The sequence below is a fragment of the Dysidea avara genome, chromosome 10 (assembly GCF_963678975.1).
Source record: "Dysidea avara chromosome 10, odDysAvar1.4, whole genome shotgun sequence".
NCBI lineage: Eukaryota > Metazoa > Porifera > Demospongiae > Dictyoceratida > Dysideidae > Dysidea > Dysidea avara.
This window is the reverse complement of record NC_089281.1, coordinates 17,437,511-17,453,947: the sequence shown is the minus strand read 5'-3', so window position 1 is coordinate 17,453,947 and position 16,437 is coordinate 17,437,511. Positions and strand designations below refer to the sequence as shown.

Genomic DNA, 16,437 nt, shown 5'->3' with positions numbered 1-16,437 from the left:
GTTTGGATAGTTGTGTAGAAATTTTAACCATATAATATATAGGTATATGTAATAAATTTAACAGTACTAAAATCACTGGTAGTAAGTTCTCTCCGCATACAGTAGATGAATCAATCTTGCTGGCTGTTTCTACTTAGATCTCCTATAGTAAAATGACATAAACCACATCCACCCATGTGATATGCCCAAATAAAGCATTTAACATCCAGCAAGAATTCTTACTATGTAATGTGACAACAGGTAATCCTACTCTAAATGGTTGTTTATTTAACAGGAACTAATAAGCAGTTATTTCATAAGGTGATGTGTATTACAAATGGTATTATCACCTTAGTTTCCTCCACATAAGGTTGACCAAAATTGGCCAGAGAATTAGCACCACTAGAGTTGGCCATGAAAGGTCTGAGAAGGGCCACCATCTGGACTGTAGTGCCTACACAATAAACATTAGCAATAAGGACATGATTGAATATCTTGGCATGCACATACTATTGTGTTACGGATATGTGTGTGTAGTTGGACCCTTTTTCTGTGCACGACACTTGATCAATTAGCAAGCCCTTATAAGAAGAAAAAGGGTTGACTAGTGTGCATGCGTGTGTCTTTATTTCAGTTTCTACAACTCATGGTTGACTGCAGAAGCTGCTAATCTTCTCATGAGCACTCTCATCACCACTCATAACTGTAATACCAGGTGACAAATAGAATTCATAATTCTGCATGCTGTGTTGACTGACCGCGACTCATTTTGACAGTAAATATGTTGATGTGCTGAAAAGAACAACATGTTTGCAAACAGAACGGTGCTTCATCTTCAAGCCACTATGAACAACTTATAACTCTCATGGCACGCAACATAAAAACTGAAGTCTTCACCTGCCATGTCTACCCAGTGTTCACTGGGTAGACATGCAGTACTTAGATGTCAGTACATGGAAGGAAATCCTCCTGGAGGTAGAACAATTAACCCACAGGAAGCTGTACCATGACTCGTGGGTGAAGGTATGGGCACTTGTAAGTCTCACTTGTCATGTGAGACATACACATTGCACATAGATGCACTACAGTCCACACACACATAAAGGCTGCTTACTCTTCTTCTTTGTAAAAGAACTTCTAGGGAATTAAGACGGTGTAGAATAGACTGTAAGTCTCGTCGTACTTGGTCCAGCTGTCTTGATACCAGCACATCCTTTTGGCTCTGCTGACCTCCACCACTGGACACTGGCTGTTCCTCTCCATCATCCGACAATGGTAACTCAACAACTGTGTCACCTTGGTGATCCACTTGATCACTACTGACTGGTTCATTCTTTGTGTTACCGCCAGTGATAGTAGTCTGTGAATCCCCAACAAGTAAAAACTCATCACTACCTTCACTCAGACTATCAATGACAGGGGACTTCATCTGATGGTGTGGGGACAACATCGGAGAAGGCTTTACACAAAACAACACATCAATACTTATGTTACTCCTGCTGACATACATACAGAATTCAACAGCCTGATAATACGGACAATTTAAGATCAATATTTGGTCATAATTATGTGTGTACTTTTGTATCAGTTTTTCAATTGTCCATATTACAGTACTGTACAACAAGCAATACAAACAAACACGAATGACAAGGAATCACAACTAATCATATACACAAGACCTCCTACACTTGGTCCTCTAAGTCTATACTTGTCAAATTTTCCAGTTACAAGCTGTAAACAATCATAACATGCAACACTGAACAAGCAAAGAAGCCAGAAAATTCAATCAACATTTAAATGCGAACATGCAAGCAGAAGCACATCAAACGATACACAGATGTCACCCAAGTGATCATTGGTATAATAGCAGTACAGACACACTCAGTGAATTAATATTCATGTATAATTGAATGGGACACAAAGGAGATAGGTGTTTCTTAAAGGATGGCAGACATTCCTGCATACCTCTGGACAATAGGTTAATAGAGAAGAGACACAGACATCAAATCAAATCAGAGGTATTCTTTAGTCAGCTGCAAAGTCACTGTTTTCATGTGTGTATAAAACAGAGAACATTAAGATAATAAAATACATTTGATTTATATTCAGTAGTTCAGTCAATAGGGAAGGGACACACAATATGTCTAACTTACTGATGATGATTCTGGAGTGGCTATTGGGTCACTAAAGATTTCATCTTCAGAATCAGACAAGCCCTCTTTAATGTCAGCTGCCACTGTGCTGTCACCCTCTGTGTGTACTGATGCTCTGTCCAGTGTAGGGTTGGTATGTGGTTTGGAAGTTTCATCTACTTCTTCATAGAATGGTCCTATGCTTTTTAAGAAATCCTCCACTTCTTTAGACTGTGGCATTGTCTCTACAATCTGATGAAAGCAGCAGAATTTACACATACACCATCTACACATGCATGTACACACACACATACATATGCATGCATACACACGTGTACACACACAAGCAAAGCAAAGCCTTCAGCTGCCATGCTAGCCAGTGTTGAGCCGGCACTTTTAAAAAGTAATATATTACTTATTGTTATGTATTACTTCAGTTTAAAAGTAACTAGTAATATGTTATATTACACATTACACAATGTGTAAAGGTACTTCATTAGGTAATAATATTACAGTAACGTGCTAGTTAAGTAACGTGTTAGTACTTCATTAGGTAATAATATTATATTACTTATGTAAAATAATCACCCGTTAGATATTACTAGCCTAAGAAATGTAATGCAAAATATTACTTCGTTACTGCATTAAGTAATAATATTACATAATGCGTTACGCCCAACACTGATACTAGCACGGTCACGCCTACCCAGTGGACCAGCACTGGTACATCTGTGTGCTACTCAGGTGCTATGAGTCAGTACAGGAAAATCTCCTGGGGCAGGACTAGTAACCCACAGGAGGCTGTACCACGTCCCACAGGTGAGGGTTTGGGCACCCAAAGTCTCACCTGGACCTTCACCAGCTGTGTGAGACATGGACAGTTGGCTTTGCCTCTCCAGTTAATACCAGGCACCCATTGATGTTACAGTTGGGTGGGCTGCTTCCCCAGTTGACACCAGGCCACCAGGTCCCCAATAAACAGCTGGGTAGACTGGAGCAATGTGAGTAAAGCTTGCTCAAGGAAACAACAACACCAATTTTTGGAGCAACCAAGCATCAAACCAGGAACCATTCAATTTCCAGGCCAATGCTCTAGCCACTTGGCTATGTGCACACACACACACACACACACACACACACACACACACACACACACACACACACACACACACACACACACACACACACACACACACACACACGCATGCACACACTTTCTGCAGTTCTTCTATGTAGTTTCTCATTGCTTCTTCCTTAGGCATGTTTCCAGCCATATTCCATGCCTCCCTGCAAATGACAAACAACCAATACTTATCAACACTTCAACACAACCTGTGCATACCATTTAGCTCTGCCTGTAACATCCCAGAATCCAGGCTTGGCAGCATTACAAGGACCCACAGTAGCTTGCTTGTAGAAGGCATAGAACTACAGCACAAGACCATCTCATCATACATGGTGCAAGATATTTAAACCATACTTTCAGTTTCAGCATGTTTGATGGCTGGAATGGTCCTGTATTGACAGCAACATCGTAACAGAAACGTGCATATTCACAAGCATGCGTTGTAGTACTAGTAAAATGGCGTGTTTCACACTTAAAAGTCATATCTCTATGCAAGTAGTAAGTCCATTTACGTGCTCGAAAATAATAGAAACAAGAATGTTAGGTTGCGGGTGCATGGCGTACCATCTTTAGGCAGGCTTTGTATTACGGAGACTGCTTTGTTAAACCTCGTTTGGATGTCCCTAGGCCTTCTCGAAGGTCTGTCCTCCAGCGAAGCCATAACGGACGATGCGGATTCGTACGCGCGCCGCCAGAGATATTTACGACACCTAATGTGACGAGTATAAAATCACAGCAAAGCTCTTCGTCCTTCAAAACATCGTTACTTCTTGTTACAGTAGGTACGAAACTTTGCATTTAGTGGACTATATGTATGCGCTATTGTTGTTGTACGAATTCATTTAGCAAGCTAACTGGTCACCTGTTCTTTTAAGCATAGCTCGTTTAAAGTAGTTAGCTAGCTAGGGGAAAGTGTTTCGCCAACTACTAACTATTAACGTTGTTTACAAACTGCAGTGAACTGGTAAATGGTATTATTTCGTATGCTAATATTTGTACACAGGTGAGCAGAGATGTGGGAGCTAAGTGTTTCACAGCTACTCCTGCTAATTGTGTGTTCCTGTCAAGTGTTAACCTCCTACCAACAGCAAGTGTTCCAACAAGACCCAGTACCAAATCCCTTCAGACTAAGAGACAGATATCCTGACCGTGATGAAACTGTGGAGTGTAGGCCAATAAAGCTGAGACTGAGAAGAACATCAACAAGATTTATTGAGACAATTGTCCGTAACACCAACAATGATTTGGATTATGACAATGACGATGCTCGCTACATGACTTCCCGGCTAAAATCTCGCTTGGACATCTTAGGGGACATGTATAGAGACAGATATCGAAGAAAATTAAGGGTTCTGCTTACTTATGCAGAAGAAGGGCATCCTGGAATTAGCTCAAATTCATTGCACTTTGAAGGTAGCTAACTATAATCTGTGGGAGAGTATACAAGATATTGTATACCTTTAATACTAAATACCATGGTACACTAAACACATTTCATTATATGGCTTTGTGTTTTCTTGTTAGGTCGGACTGCCAGGATAAGGGGAAATTCAAGGAGGGAACTGAGAGAAATATTACGAATGGCTGTCCAAGCTGGATTTGATTGGGTCTTCTATGCTGATAATGACTACTGCAGAGTTAGTGTCATACCTGATGGTAAGAATTCCAAACTGTATTTGTAAATACCTATAGCAGAACTATATAACGACAACTCTAAATACTAGGCAATGGACAAGCATAGCTATATATAGTATCATCCTTGTTGCTAAAACTACAAGACTGTAGAACAATCTTCATAGAAACCATCATCTGTGGTATTTTAGCTACTGCTGAAGTGTTTAAAACATAAAAGATTAATTATATTACTCTACATAACATAAATGTATATCTTTACAGTTTGTCAGACTAACCTGGATCTTCTCTTTCTACTGGATCAGTCGGGGAGTGTTGGTGAGAGAAATCACAATCTTGCTCTAGACTTCATGGAGGCAGTTGTCAACTTCTTTGATGTCGGTCCAGATCAGACTAGAGTTGGTGTTTTCACCTTTTCAACTGGTGCAAGGACAGACTTCCTCCTAGATGATCACTTGACTACTCGGAGAGTTACAAGAGCTATTGATAGAATAAGATATCGTGGTGGTTGGACTCACACAGCTCTCGCTCTAAATTTAGCAACACATGCTTTCAACAATCCCTCAGTAAGTGGAGCTAGAAGACCATCAGATGGTATCCCTCGTGTTGTGGTTCTCATCACCGATGGTCGCTCTAACACATACAGTATCAGACAGCCAGCCATGAACCTGCTTGCCAGTGGTGTGACTGTGTACAGTGTTGGAGTGGGGAATGTGGATGTAAACGAGTTAGAATTCATTGCCTCTGATCCAGACTCGGAGCATGTGTTTTTGTTGAGGTCTTTCAGTGATGCAGCATCATTTGTGCAACTGCTAAGTGGAACAACATGTGACAGTGAGTTACAACCATTTATGTAATACATCTATTATCACTGATTTTGTAGTGCTTAGTGTGTGTTTTATTAGAGTACATATTACTGACTGCTTTAATAGAGTGTTTTGCGTGCGTGCATGTGTCTGTGTCTGTGTGTGTAGATGAGCATGTATTTCTTTCTTGCAGCACCTGCTAATGTACCACCTGGTACAGACCCTGAGGGTGACTGTGATGAAGATGATTTCAGATATTTTCAAGTTGAATGTCCAGCATTCACTGAGATGGTTATTATTGAGCAGCTTGACCTATTAGGCATCTGTGCCTTGTATGCTTCAGTTACAATAGTCAATCCCAGTCCTGTGGACCCAACTACTGTTACTTATAGAAATGAAACATTTACTATTAGCAGAAGAACTTTAATAGTTAGAATCGATTTCAAGAAAGTGAGTTCCTATGAAATTAATAATATGGTTATAAATTTATACTTGATTTCAGATTGTATATGTTGCAATCAGAGGAATTGCCAAGAAACTGAATCGTTTCCGAATGTCAGTGTACAGTATGCTATTTGATAGAGATGTCTATACTGCTGAAGTACCAAGTGGTGTACAAGTCAACAATGTCATTGATCTTGATATAATGATGGATGATGATAGCTTGTAAGTTGTTAGGGTAGAGTTTAAATTGGCAGGGGTGTAGGAAGATATTTAACTAAAGGGTGCCCAGTGGTAATGCTGAATACCAAATTAAAAAAAGGTCACGAGTGTGACTGCTTTATTAGAGTCATTGACTGCTCTATTAGAATATCTCGATCTTTTCAGTGATATATAGTACAGTGTGCTGAAACCCATTAGTTACACCACTGAAAATATTTATGAGTGCCCAAGCACCCATGGCACCCATGCTTCCTACGCCCCTGATTGGGGTTTGAGTTTGGATGAGAAGTACAACATATCATGTCATATTTAGCATAATTATATGTTCTTATTCTACAGGTACATTTTCAACATCACTGAAGGGAATGAAGATGGTAGGTTCAGAATTGGTAGGAGGACTGGAATTATATCCACAGTCTCACCACTTGATGCTCAACAACAAGACTTTTACAATTTAACTGTCATAGCATATTTAGAATCTAATGACTGCAAACGAGGACGAGCCTACGTTGAAATCACTGTCACTGCAAACAATCAAAATCCTCCAGTATTTCAAGTTACTAGCCCAGTGGATGTCCTAGAAACAATTGATGTTGGTACCTCAGTCGTGCAGGTGACTGCTACTGATGCTGATTTCGGTATCAATGGTGAAGTGAGGTATTCCATAACTGGAGGTAATCCTGGTAATGCATTCACCATTAATCCTACCACTGGTGAAATCAGTGTAGCTGCAGCTCTCAATCACACCATACGCTCATCTTATGATCTAAGTTTGACAGCCACAGATCAGGCAATGAGCAACCCCATGTCTGCCACTACTACACAACGTATCAATGTAATTGATGTCAATGAGAGACCCTTCTTTACCACACCATGTGCTGTTCAAGATACATGTGAATTTATGGTGTCAGAAGGAGAATCCATCAATACTGTCCTGCAAACAATTTCAGCTGATGACCCTGACTTGGACGCAATGCCAAATGGACAACTGGATTACATCCTTGATCCCTCTGATACGCAGTTCATAATTAATGAAGGCCAAATTAGTCTTGGATCTACCTTAGACAGGGAGACACGGAATCAGTATATATTTCTCTTGCGTGTTAATGATAGGGGAAATCCACCATTGGGAATCTCTGCACGAGTAACATTTGCTGTCACAGACATAAATGATAATGCACCTGCCCTTGTTGCTCCTGATGAAGTTGATGTGTCAGAATTGGCACCTGTGAATGAAATTGTTACACAAGTTTCAGCGTTTGATGCTGATATTAATGAAAACGCAGTTATCACTTATTTTATATTGGGATCGCCATTTTTCACCATTGATGAAAATACAGGTGAAATTTCATTGGTTCAGAGCTTAGATTTTGAGACAAACATGGAACACACAGTGACAGTACATGCTGAAAATCCTGACGGTCTTTCATCTAGTGACCATGTAATTACTTTTAATGTAATAAATGAAAATGACAACTCTCCAATATTCACAATGGACCCATACATAGCATCAGTGGCTGAACACAGTAATCCTGGTACATCAGTTATCACTGTACAAGCCGATGATGCTGATCTTGGCATCTTTGGAGAAGTGGTGTATTCCATCGAAAGTGGAAATGGTGGCAGTGCTTTTAGAATTAATGCTACTAGTGGAGAAATAAGTGTCAATAATGATATTGATAGAGAATCTATTACGTCATTCATTCTCGTCGTCAGAACTCATGACCTAGGAGATCCGTCAAGATCTGACAGGGCCAATGTAGAAATCACAATAACTGACATTAACGATAATTCTCCAATCTTTTTACCCTCACTGTATTTCACCAGTGTCAGTGAAAATGCAATGGTAGACACTGAAGTGATAACAGTTACTGCAACAGATGCTGATGAACCAGGCAACCCTAACTCCATTGTAGAGTACAGTATTATCATTGGTAACGATGGTGATGCCTTCTCAATAGCACCAGATACTGGTGTCATAACTGTTAATGCTTCATTAGATTTTGAGACACTTCCGGAATATGTTTTAATTGTCACAGCTACTGATCAAGGTGACCCAACAAGAACAGGCATCACAACTGTCAATGTAACTGTAATTGATGTCAATGATATACCCCCTCAGCTCAGTGGTGACCAGACTATAATTCTTAGTGAACTCACCCCTGTTCCATCTCCAGTTGCACAGTTTGTTGCTGATGGAGAAATTGGAGATAATCTGATGTTTAGCTTGATCGGTAGTCAGAATGGAGAGTTTGAAATTAACAGTGCTAATGGAATAGTGACACTGGTTCAGTCATTAGATTTTGAAACAACTGAGGGTTATAGTTTTGAGGTACAAGTTGATGACGGAACCTTTACAACATCATCTTCTTTAACAATCATTGTACTTGATGAAAATGACAATGCCCCACAGTTTGATGAAACAGGTCCTTTCAATGTTACTGAGGAGATGCCACCTGGTACAATGGTTGGACAAGTGACAGCTACTGATGCTGATTCTGGTGTGAATGGAGAGTTTGATTTTAGCATTGTTGGAGATGTAGGTGGTCGCTTTGATATTGATACATCTAGTGGAGTAATCACTACCACAGTTGTCTTGGACAGAGAAGCACTTGCAGACATGAACTTGTTTGTGCCACCAGGATCACAACAACTACTTACAATACGAGCTGAAGACAGGGGTTCACCATTTCTCTTTACACAAGTTGATGTGACAGTGATGTTAGCAGATATTAATGATAATGCTCCACAGTTTGGAGATGTACCTTCTACCATCAGTTTCCCAGAGAACATTCCAGTCAATACATTTATACTAGATGCATCTGCCACAGATGCTGATATTGGTCCAAATGGAGAGATCACCTATTCTATATCTAGTAGTATGTCTCCATTACCATTTACAATTGACCCCTCAACTGGTGCTGTGAGCACTAGTGCTACTTTAGATCGTGAAGAAACTGACATGTATGAATTTGAGGTTATAGCTAGAGACAACGGAACCCCCAGAATGTCATCCACAGTAATAATCAGCTTCAATGTAACAGATGTGAATGACAATGCACCTGTCTTTAGTGGTAATCCACCATTTGTCGTTGAATTTTTTGAAGGTGACTTTTTTGATGGAGGTGGTTCGGTTGAACTGCAACGTCTATTTGCAACAGATCAAGACATTGGTAGAAATGCAGAAATTGACTTCTCACTCAGTCCTGGCACTGATCCAAGGTTTAGCATTCGTGCTAATCCCTTTGATATGACAGCTCAACTGCTTGTAAGTGGTGCAATCAACTTTGAGGGTCAAGGTCTCTTCAATGTAACAGTGATTGCTACTGATAGGGGAGACCCAGCAATGTCTACAGTAGCCACTCTCCTTCTTGTAATACAAGACAGTGATGAGTTTTTGCCAGTATTCCGTGGTCCATGTAATGCTAGCATACCCGAGACATTTCCTGTTGACACTGATGTAGTTACACAGTGTACTGCTGATGATCAAGATGGTGACTTTGTATTTTATGATATCCCACCAGTATTTGGAAATCTTGCACTGAATGTATTTACACTGAATAGAGAAAGTGGTGAAATATTTCTCCAAGAGCCAGTAGACAGAGAAACTTTGGATTTCTATGAGTTCATATTTACCGCTAGCTCAGGTGGAACTATGATAGCAGAGATGGCTGTGAGGATTGACATAACAGATGTCAATGACAATGCACCAGTGATATCTCCCAGACTCCAAGCAATCCCCTATGCTGATCCATCAACTAGGGATATTGTACAGTTTACTATAACTGATGCTGACATCAATGAGAATGGAGAATTCTCTACCAACATCACCAATATAACTCAATCCACCCGTCCAAATAATCTTGACTCACATGAGATTGTTATTATGGCTGTGGACATGGGGACACCTCCATTGTCAGGAAGTGCCACAGTGATCATCAGTAATGCTTTCCCCTGTGAAATTATGGAATTTAGCTTGGATCCTGATACTTTCCAGCTAAGTGTAGACACATTGTGTTCCCTGTCCAATCCACCTGTATCTCAGGACTATTTGCTTGGTACTCCAGTGTCTCTAGACTGCAGTGCTGTTAGCAATCTTCCAGTGACATACCAGTGGCAGCGTGATGGATCATTCATCACAAATCCTTCAAGTGATCCAATACTAGATCTGGGAGAGATTGGATTTGATGATGTTGGCTCTTACTCGTGTATTGCAAGAAATGATGTGGGTAGCATTCAGTCTCTCACTGCAATAATCAATGTCAATGGTGAGCACTGAAACTTTGTTTTGCGTATTTGATTTTAATACGATCTCATTTCCTATAGCTGCTCCAACAATTACGAGACCTCCTGAAGAGATACAAGTTGAAGTTGATCGACTTGTGACCATACCATGTGTGGCAGAAGGGGTACCCACACCCGATGTACAGTTCTTAAAAGATGGTGTAGTGCTGATACCAGATAATAGTAGAGTGATACAATCTGGTCAATTTTTGATCATAAGCAGAGCAACGATAAGTGATGAAGGGTCTTATAGCTGTAGAGCTGAAAATTCAGCAGGCATTGCTATTTCTGACGAAGCTAGACTTATTGTATTCCGTAAGTCCACAACATAATGCAAGCCATCACTAATATTACAATGATGTTATTCTAGGTCCTGAAAATGTGGTATCCACTTCTATACTTTTGGACAATCCTAATGCTGATGGTACATGCCACAATTTAGATGCCAACTTAGTAGAGGTACATATTTATCAATTCATGCATGGAAAACATATATATTATATAAACTCTGTAGGAGCTACTGGAAGAATCAACAGGGCTAAGCGTTGAAGTAACTAGTGTCTCTGCTGAGAGTGGATTCTGTGACAGTGGACCCTGCTACCCTAATCCCTGCCTTAATGACGGAGAATGCTCCCTAAATGCTAATGCCACTGGTGGATTTGAGTGTACCTGTTTGGAGACCTACACTGGCAGACTGTGCAATGAGGATGTTGATGAATGTACTGAGCTAGGTAAGCATACGGGCAAACTTGATCCACTCTATACTAATGAATCTTTGCTTGCCTATAGAGCCCTGCCTGTTTGGAGGGAACTGTACCAACACTAGAGGATCATTCACTTGTACATGTCCACCTGACAGAAGAGGGCACAGATGCCAGTACCAGATATTGTGTGTTGATGATAGTCTTTGTGACGATAACGATACTTGTGTTGAAACACTGGCTAACAGTGATGGTTTTGTTTGTGACTCCACACCAGTTGATATGTCACTAAGGGTTACACTTAGTGATGGTAGATCAATAGATGAGTTGAGTGAAGCCGTGTATAATTTGGTAGGTATTAAACGAAAATGTATGTAAGCATTACTGAAATTAACTATGTTATAGAATGATGAACTCAACAGTCTTAACAGAGGAACTGCTAAACGCCAGACGGCCTCTTCAGATGATTTCTGTGAACCAAGATTTCTTCCTACCAATGCACCATCCACTTTCCAACTTGTGTGGGCTTGTCCTAATGGAACCACCCCTCCTAGCTTAGAAGCATTACAACTGATCTGTGAAACTTTACTAGATAATAACATTATAGACTCATGTGTGTTTCCTGATGGCTCCACTCAAACTTCAGCAACAGGAAATGAACTGCCCCCAATTAGGTATGTTTCAGGCCTCCTATGGTTGTGAGTACTTACTCAATGTAATTACATTGTAGTGTTGACGTCGTCTTTATATTGCTGAGTGATTCTAATGGAAATCCGATATCTGGAAGTCGAGCAGTTGAAATATTAAACCAAGCCGGATCTCTCAGTGCATTAATGACAGCTGGATTGACTGCAGATCAGTTTGAAGCAGGTTAATATACCTATACAATAACAAGCTTCATAGTAATGTTATTATTGTATTATTGTTAACAGAGCCTTCTTCAAGTGATAGTAATGATGGATTGTCCGGAGGAGCCATAGCAGGAATTGTTATTGGTGTATTGTTGGCAGTTGCAGTGGTTGCCATTATTGTCGTCATAATTATCTACATGAACAGTAAACGAGGAAGCAAAAATATTGAAAATGGGTAAGTAAATTATTTGGTATTAAATACTTTGGGACTGTCAAATGACCATTGTATTTAGTATTGTCTTCATACTTTTGCACTTCAGAATTATAATGTATTCTTTCATCATAGGAATACTCACACAGCAAAACACCTACAGGCACCAATGCTTCACACACCAGATGCAAAAGTTCAAACAATGTCTACCACTGGAATATTTGATAATCCAGCATACAAATACGAAAGCCCTAAGGTACCACCGACAGAGGATCAACCAAGAATAACAAAATTAGATGGCAACACTGAAGTGATAGACAAAAGTGCTATCAGCAGGTGTCATGAACTGGACCGTGCAACCTCAACAGATAATCTACTACAAAGCTAGATGTAATATTAATTTATAACAATGATAACTCCTCATGATAATAATTGTGATTTTAATCTGTTGTACAGACTCATGTAATTGTTTTTATGCATTTAATTATGGTGTATATTTCTTATCCATTGAATCCCACTGGTCCGAGTTAGTGAGAGAAAAGCTCAATTGTGGATAAACAGTAGCAGCTCTACAAGATTGAGGAAGCATTATTACATACAAATTATTACTCTTGTATTGTTCATTGCAATCAGAAGGGGTACAATATTGATTATTAAAATAATGAATTCCTGCATAAACATTCCTGGCCCAGGTACACTGTAGATCAAGACATCTTTTAAGGGATCCCATTGGTTGTAGGTGTTTTTAGCAGTTGACATTTTTAAATCATTTGATACTATCAGAGGCAACTGGAGCATCTAGTAGTAGTATTGCAGTATACCAATCCCAAACAGCTGGGATGTTGATAGGAACTGATGACTTGTACCTGCAAATGTGGTGGAAGGGGGGCTGGGGCCCCACCCCCCTCAGTCTGCTGATGAGGGGCTTAGCCCCCCTCAGAATATATCTTGCCAAAATTACCCTTCTTGGAGTGGGGCTGAATACTGTGAAAAAGATTGTGTTCTGAAAAGTATTCTAAAAACGAAAAAAAATTTCCTGCGGCAGGAATCAAACCACTGATCTCTTACCTTGAGAGCTGGTATGTACCAAGTATTTCCAAGTGTCCAAAGGCTGTTTTGTATTGCTTTTAAATGCTGTATGCTTAGTAACCCTGTAAAAAGAGGTTATTATTGACTGCAAATAACCTGTTTTAAATACTTTTGACTAACAAAGTTGGTATTTTAGTTGAAATGCTTCAAATTGTACCTATAAATTAATTCTGGTGTACTTTGAGACATCACTAAAGTTAAAATAGCTACAGCTACCAGAGATTCCATACTCTGGTCAGCCCCCCTCACATCATCTACTTACTCCACCACTTCTACTCATCCTATTCCAATGCTGGGTCACTATAGTACACAGTGGATATATATAATACAAAAAACTGCAACAGGATTCTATATTGTCAATCTCTGCATTTACACTGCATGTGCAATGCTATCAGATAATTGGCGAACACTGTATTAGGCATAGGAAGATGATATAGTCTAATCATTAGGTTGGAGATAAGCTTGAAAGTATTGGTGCTGGCGAGTTTATTCCATTCCATTGCTGACTGCCTTCTCACTGGTCAAAATTTCGTTACAAACAAGCAGCCATTTGCTATTACTAGCAGAAGAAATAGAATGCTTGTAGCTCTTATCATCATCATCTCTGCTAAAATGCAGATGATGGAGAAGCTATAGTCACCGAGATGAAGAATCTCTTTGATGAATCTCTTATCATTGCATGTTCCTGTTCTGATTTGCTATCAAAGGTATATACTAAGGTAGTAATATTTTTTTTAGAAAAATTAGCAGTTTTGAGTTTCTGTTATCTTCCTTTGTGTCCATTTTGCTACAGTCTATGGCTCTATAGCACAATTGCAGCATTATGGTATGCACGTATCTGGTACTCCCCATTCTGTGTTATGACCAATACAGCCTCACAGCGAACTATGCACACTGTAAAAACAAAGGTGTTCAGTTACACCCTATATAGGGTGTTATGCTACACCACACCTTTAAGGGTACTTCTTCACACCCATAGGGTGTTTTTGTCAAAAGTAGTGAAAACCCACAATCAAATGTGATGCTTGGTTGTTAGATTATTAATACAAAATGGTAACCATTATAAGTAAGGTACAATAAGCATTAAATGTAACTGTGTTATGTATTGCGTTATGATTTCATTTCAGCAGTTATAGGCTTCCTTTGAGGACTTTGACTTTAGAGATGTGATCATGCTTGCACCTGTGAGACCCACCCCCAATACCCTCCCCCCAAAGGCCCAGAGCCCCTGTATCCAGTGTTACCAAACACCCTAGTGAGAGTTTTGTAGCACCCTGATGGGTGTAACAAAACACCCCTGAGGGAGCCCCACAAAAATGGGCGATATAACACCCCCACCTTTGTTTTTAGGCATAACATTTTGTGCCCCACCTTTGTTTTTAGGCATAACATTTTGTGGACTCTTTACAGTGTTTGTAGCTACGTATAATATTAACTCAACACAATATATAGTGCTATTCATAGGAAGCAAAATTCTTCAATTTCTACTTGTAAAACACTCGTCCATAGGTAAAGAATCATAGCATATGGCACATGAGTGACTCTCATGTAGGTACACATGGTGTGAAACCATTACCATCACTTAGCTAATGATTTGTCACCTTGAACAGTATGTATTGGCAAGTTTAGCACACTTCCTGGCTGAAGCTTGTTTGTTTACTCAGTGTCACACTGTTGCTTGAAACTAGTTATCTAAACTGCTATCACTCGATAACTCAAGTCATTTATTAGAAAGTTGCTATTGTCAATTAAATGAGAAATGGTAGTTACTGGCTAACTAACAGTCTATACCACTCAAACAGTTCCTGTGATTATATGCACTTGATGAAAGTTCTGCCAATGAAGTATTTTCAGTTCAGCATTTAAAGTAAATCCAATGCAGAATAGCTTTTGTCATACTACAAGATATCTTGTGAGCCTTCTCTTCGCTATAAAATCATAATACAGCAGAACACCTTTGATACTGGGTTGGTTTGGATATGCGTACTTTGCAAATGCATGTAGAGAAACATACACATACATTTACAGTTATTCTGAATGTTCAAAAATGGGGACAACTACATACGTACATTGTACTTACACTAAATTAACATCCCTTTATAGTAGAAACATTCAGAACAGTTCATAATGTGACAGTTTTATCGAATGCAGCCTTTCTTGTTTGATTAGCACATACATACATGCACACACTCTGTGTGTGTGTGTGTGTGTGTGTGTGTGTGTGTGTGTGTGTGTGTGTGTGTGTGTGTGTGTGTGTGTGTGTGTGTGTGTGTGTGTGTGTGTGTGTGTGTGTGTGTGTGTGTGAGTGAGTGAGTGAGTGAGTGAGTGAGTGAGTGAGTGAGTGAGTGAGTGAGTGAGTGAGTGAGTGAGTGAGTGAGTGAGTGAGTGAGTGAGTGAGTGAGTGAGTGAGTGAGTGAGTGAGTGAGTGAGTGAGTGAGTGAGTGAGTGGACGCATTCACATGTGTAGTTAGCCCATACACATTTTAATCATTATTTGACACAGAGTGCAATAACACTTAATTGGTGTAGCCAAATTGATTGTTATTGTGTCATTGTTCAATTGCTTCACTAACTGTGTTGAATTCTCATAGCAATCATTTTGCCTGCTTATATTTGTGAGAAACTTCTTAATAAAATTAACCTGACATTGCCACATATTACCTTGCCGTGGTGGTGCCAATAGACAAATTTCATAATAACAAAAAAATCCACTGTTGCCCCTAGCAACCTAAATTTTACGTTATTTGTAGGCGTCAATGTTTTAAGTCACCTCTCCAAGTTTTAAAAGGATAGCATATATAAGTCATGAGATATGGCATTTTGAAGTTGCAAGTTTCCCATACCTTGTCAATGAGAGGGAGTTGCCCCTTCTCAGTAATCACACAAATCGTGGGATTTAAACAACGTCATATCTTATGACCTATATATGCTATCCATTTAAAAACTTGGAGAGATCATCGTTG

At 39.6% G+C, this 16,437-nt stretch overlaps 2 protein-coding genes across 4 annotated transcripts; one reads left to right on the top strand and one right to left on the bottom strand.

Moving 5' to 3' along the window:
- Window position 1: 1 nt before the first annotated feature.
- LOC136269149 (acyl-CoA-binding domain-containing protein 5-like) lies at window positions 2-3,927 on the bottom strand. 3 transcript variants are annotated; one of them, XM_066064628.1, is made up of 8 exons: window positions 3,802-3,927; window positions 3,592-3,626; window positions 3,454-3,539; window positions 3,326-3,398; window positions 2,133-2,363; window positions 1,094-1,438; window positions 330-433; window positions 2-142 (listed from the first exon to the last, which is right to left on the bottom strand). In XM_066064628.1, exons 1-8 carry the CDS (start codon window positions 3,896-3,898, stop codon window positions 130-132), a joined length of 984 nt encoding a protein of 327 aa, XP_065920700.1. In that variant the 5' UTR covers window positions 3,899-3,927; the 3' UTR covers window positions 2-129. The 3 variants fall into 3 exon arrangements, with proteins under 3 accessions (XP_065920700.1, XP_065920701.1, XP_065920702.1); XM_066064629.1 differs by having other exon boundaries at window positions 1,094-1,408; XM_066064630.1 differs by having other exon boundaries at window positions 1,094-1,339.
- A 7-nt stretch (window positions 3,928-3,934) lies between these two features.
- Window positions 3,935-12,888, top strand: LOC136269122 (protocadherin Fat 4-like). The gene is made up of 15 exons (XM_066064596.1): window positions 3,935-4,019; window positions 4,241-4,650; window positions 4,762-4,893; window positions 5,134-5,703; window positions 5,869-6,125; window positions 6,178-6,341; window positions 6,678-10,606; window positions 10,665-10,937; window positions 10,993-11,081; window positions 11,137-11,353; window positions 11,412-11,674; window positions 11,729-11,997; window positions 12,054-12,193; window positions 12,256-12,409; window positions 12,521-12,888. Exons 2-15 carry the CDS (start codon window positions 4,251-4,253, stop codon window positions 12,771-12,773), a joined length of 7,110 nt encoding a protein of 2,369 aa, XP_065920668.1. The 5' UTR covers window positions 3,935-4,019; window positions 4,241-4,250; the 3' UTR covers window positions 12,774-12,888.
- Window positions 12,889-16,437: the final 3,549 nt, after the last annotated feature.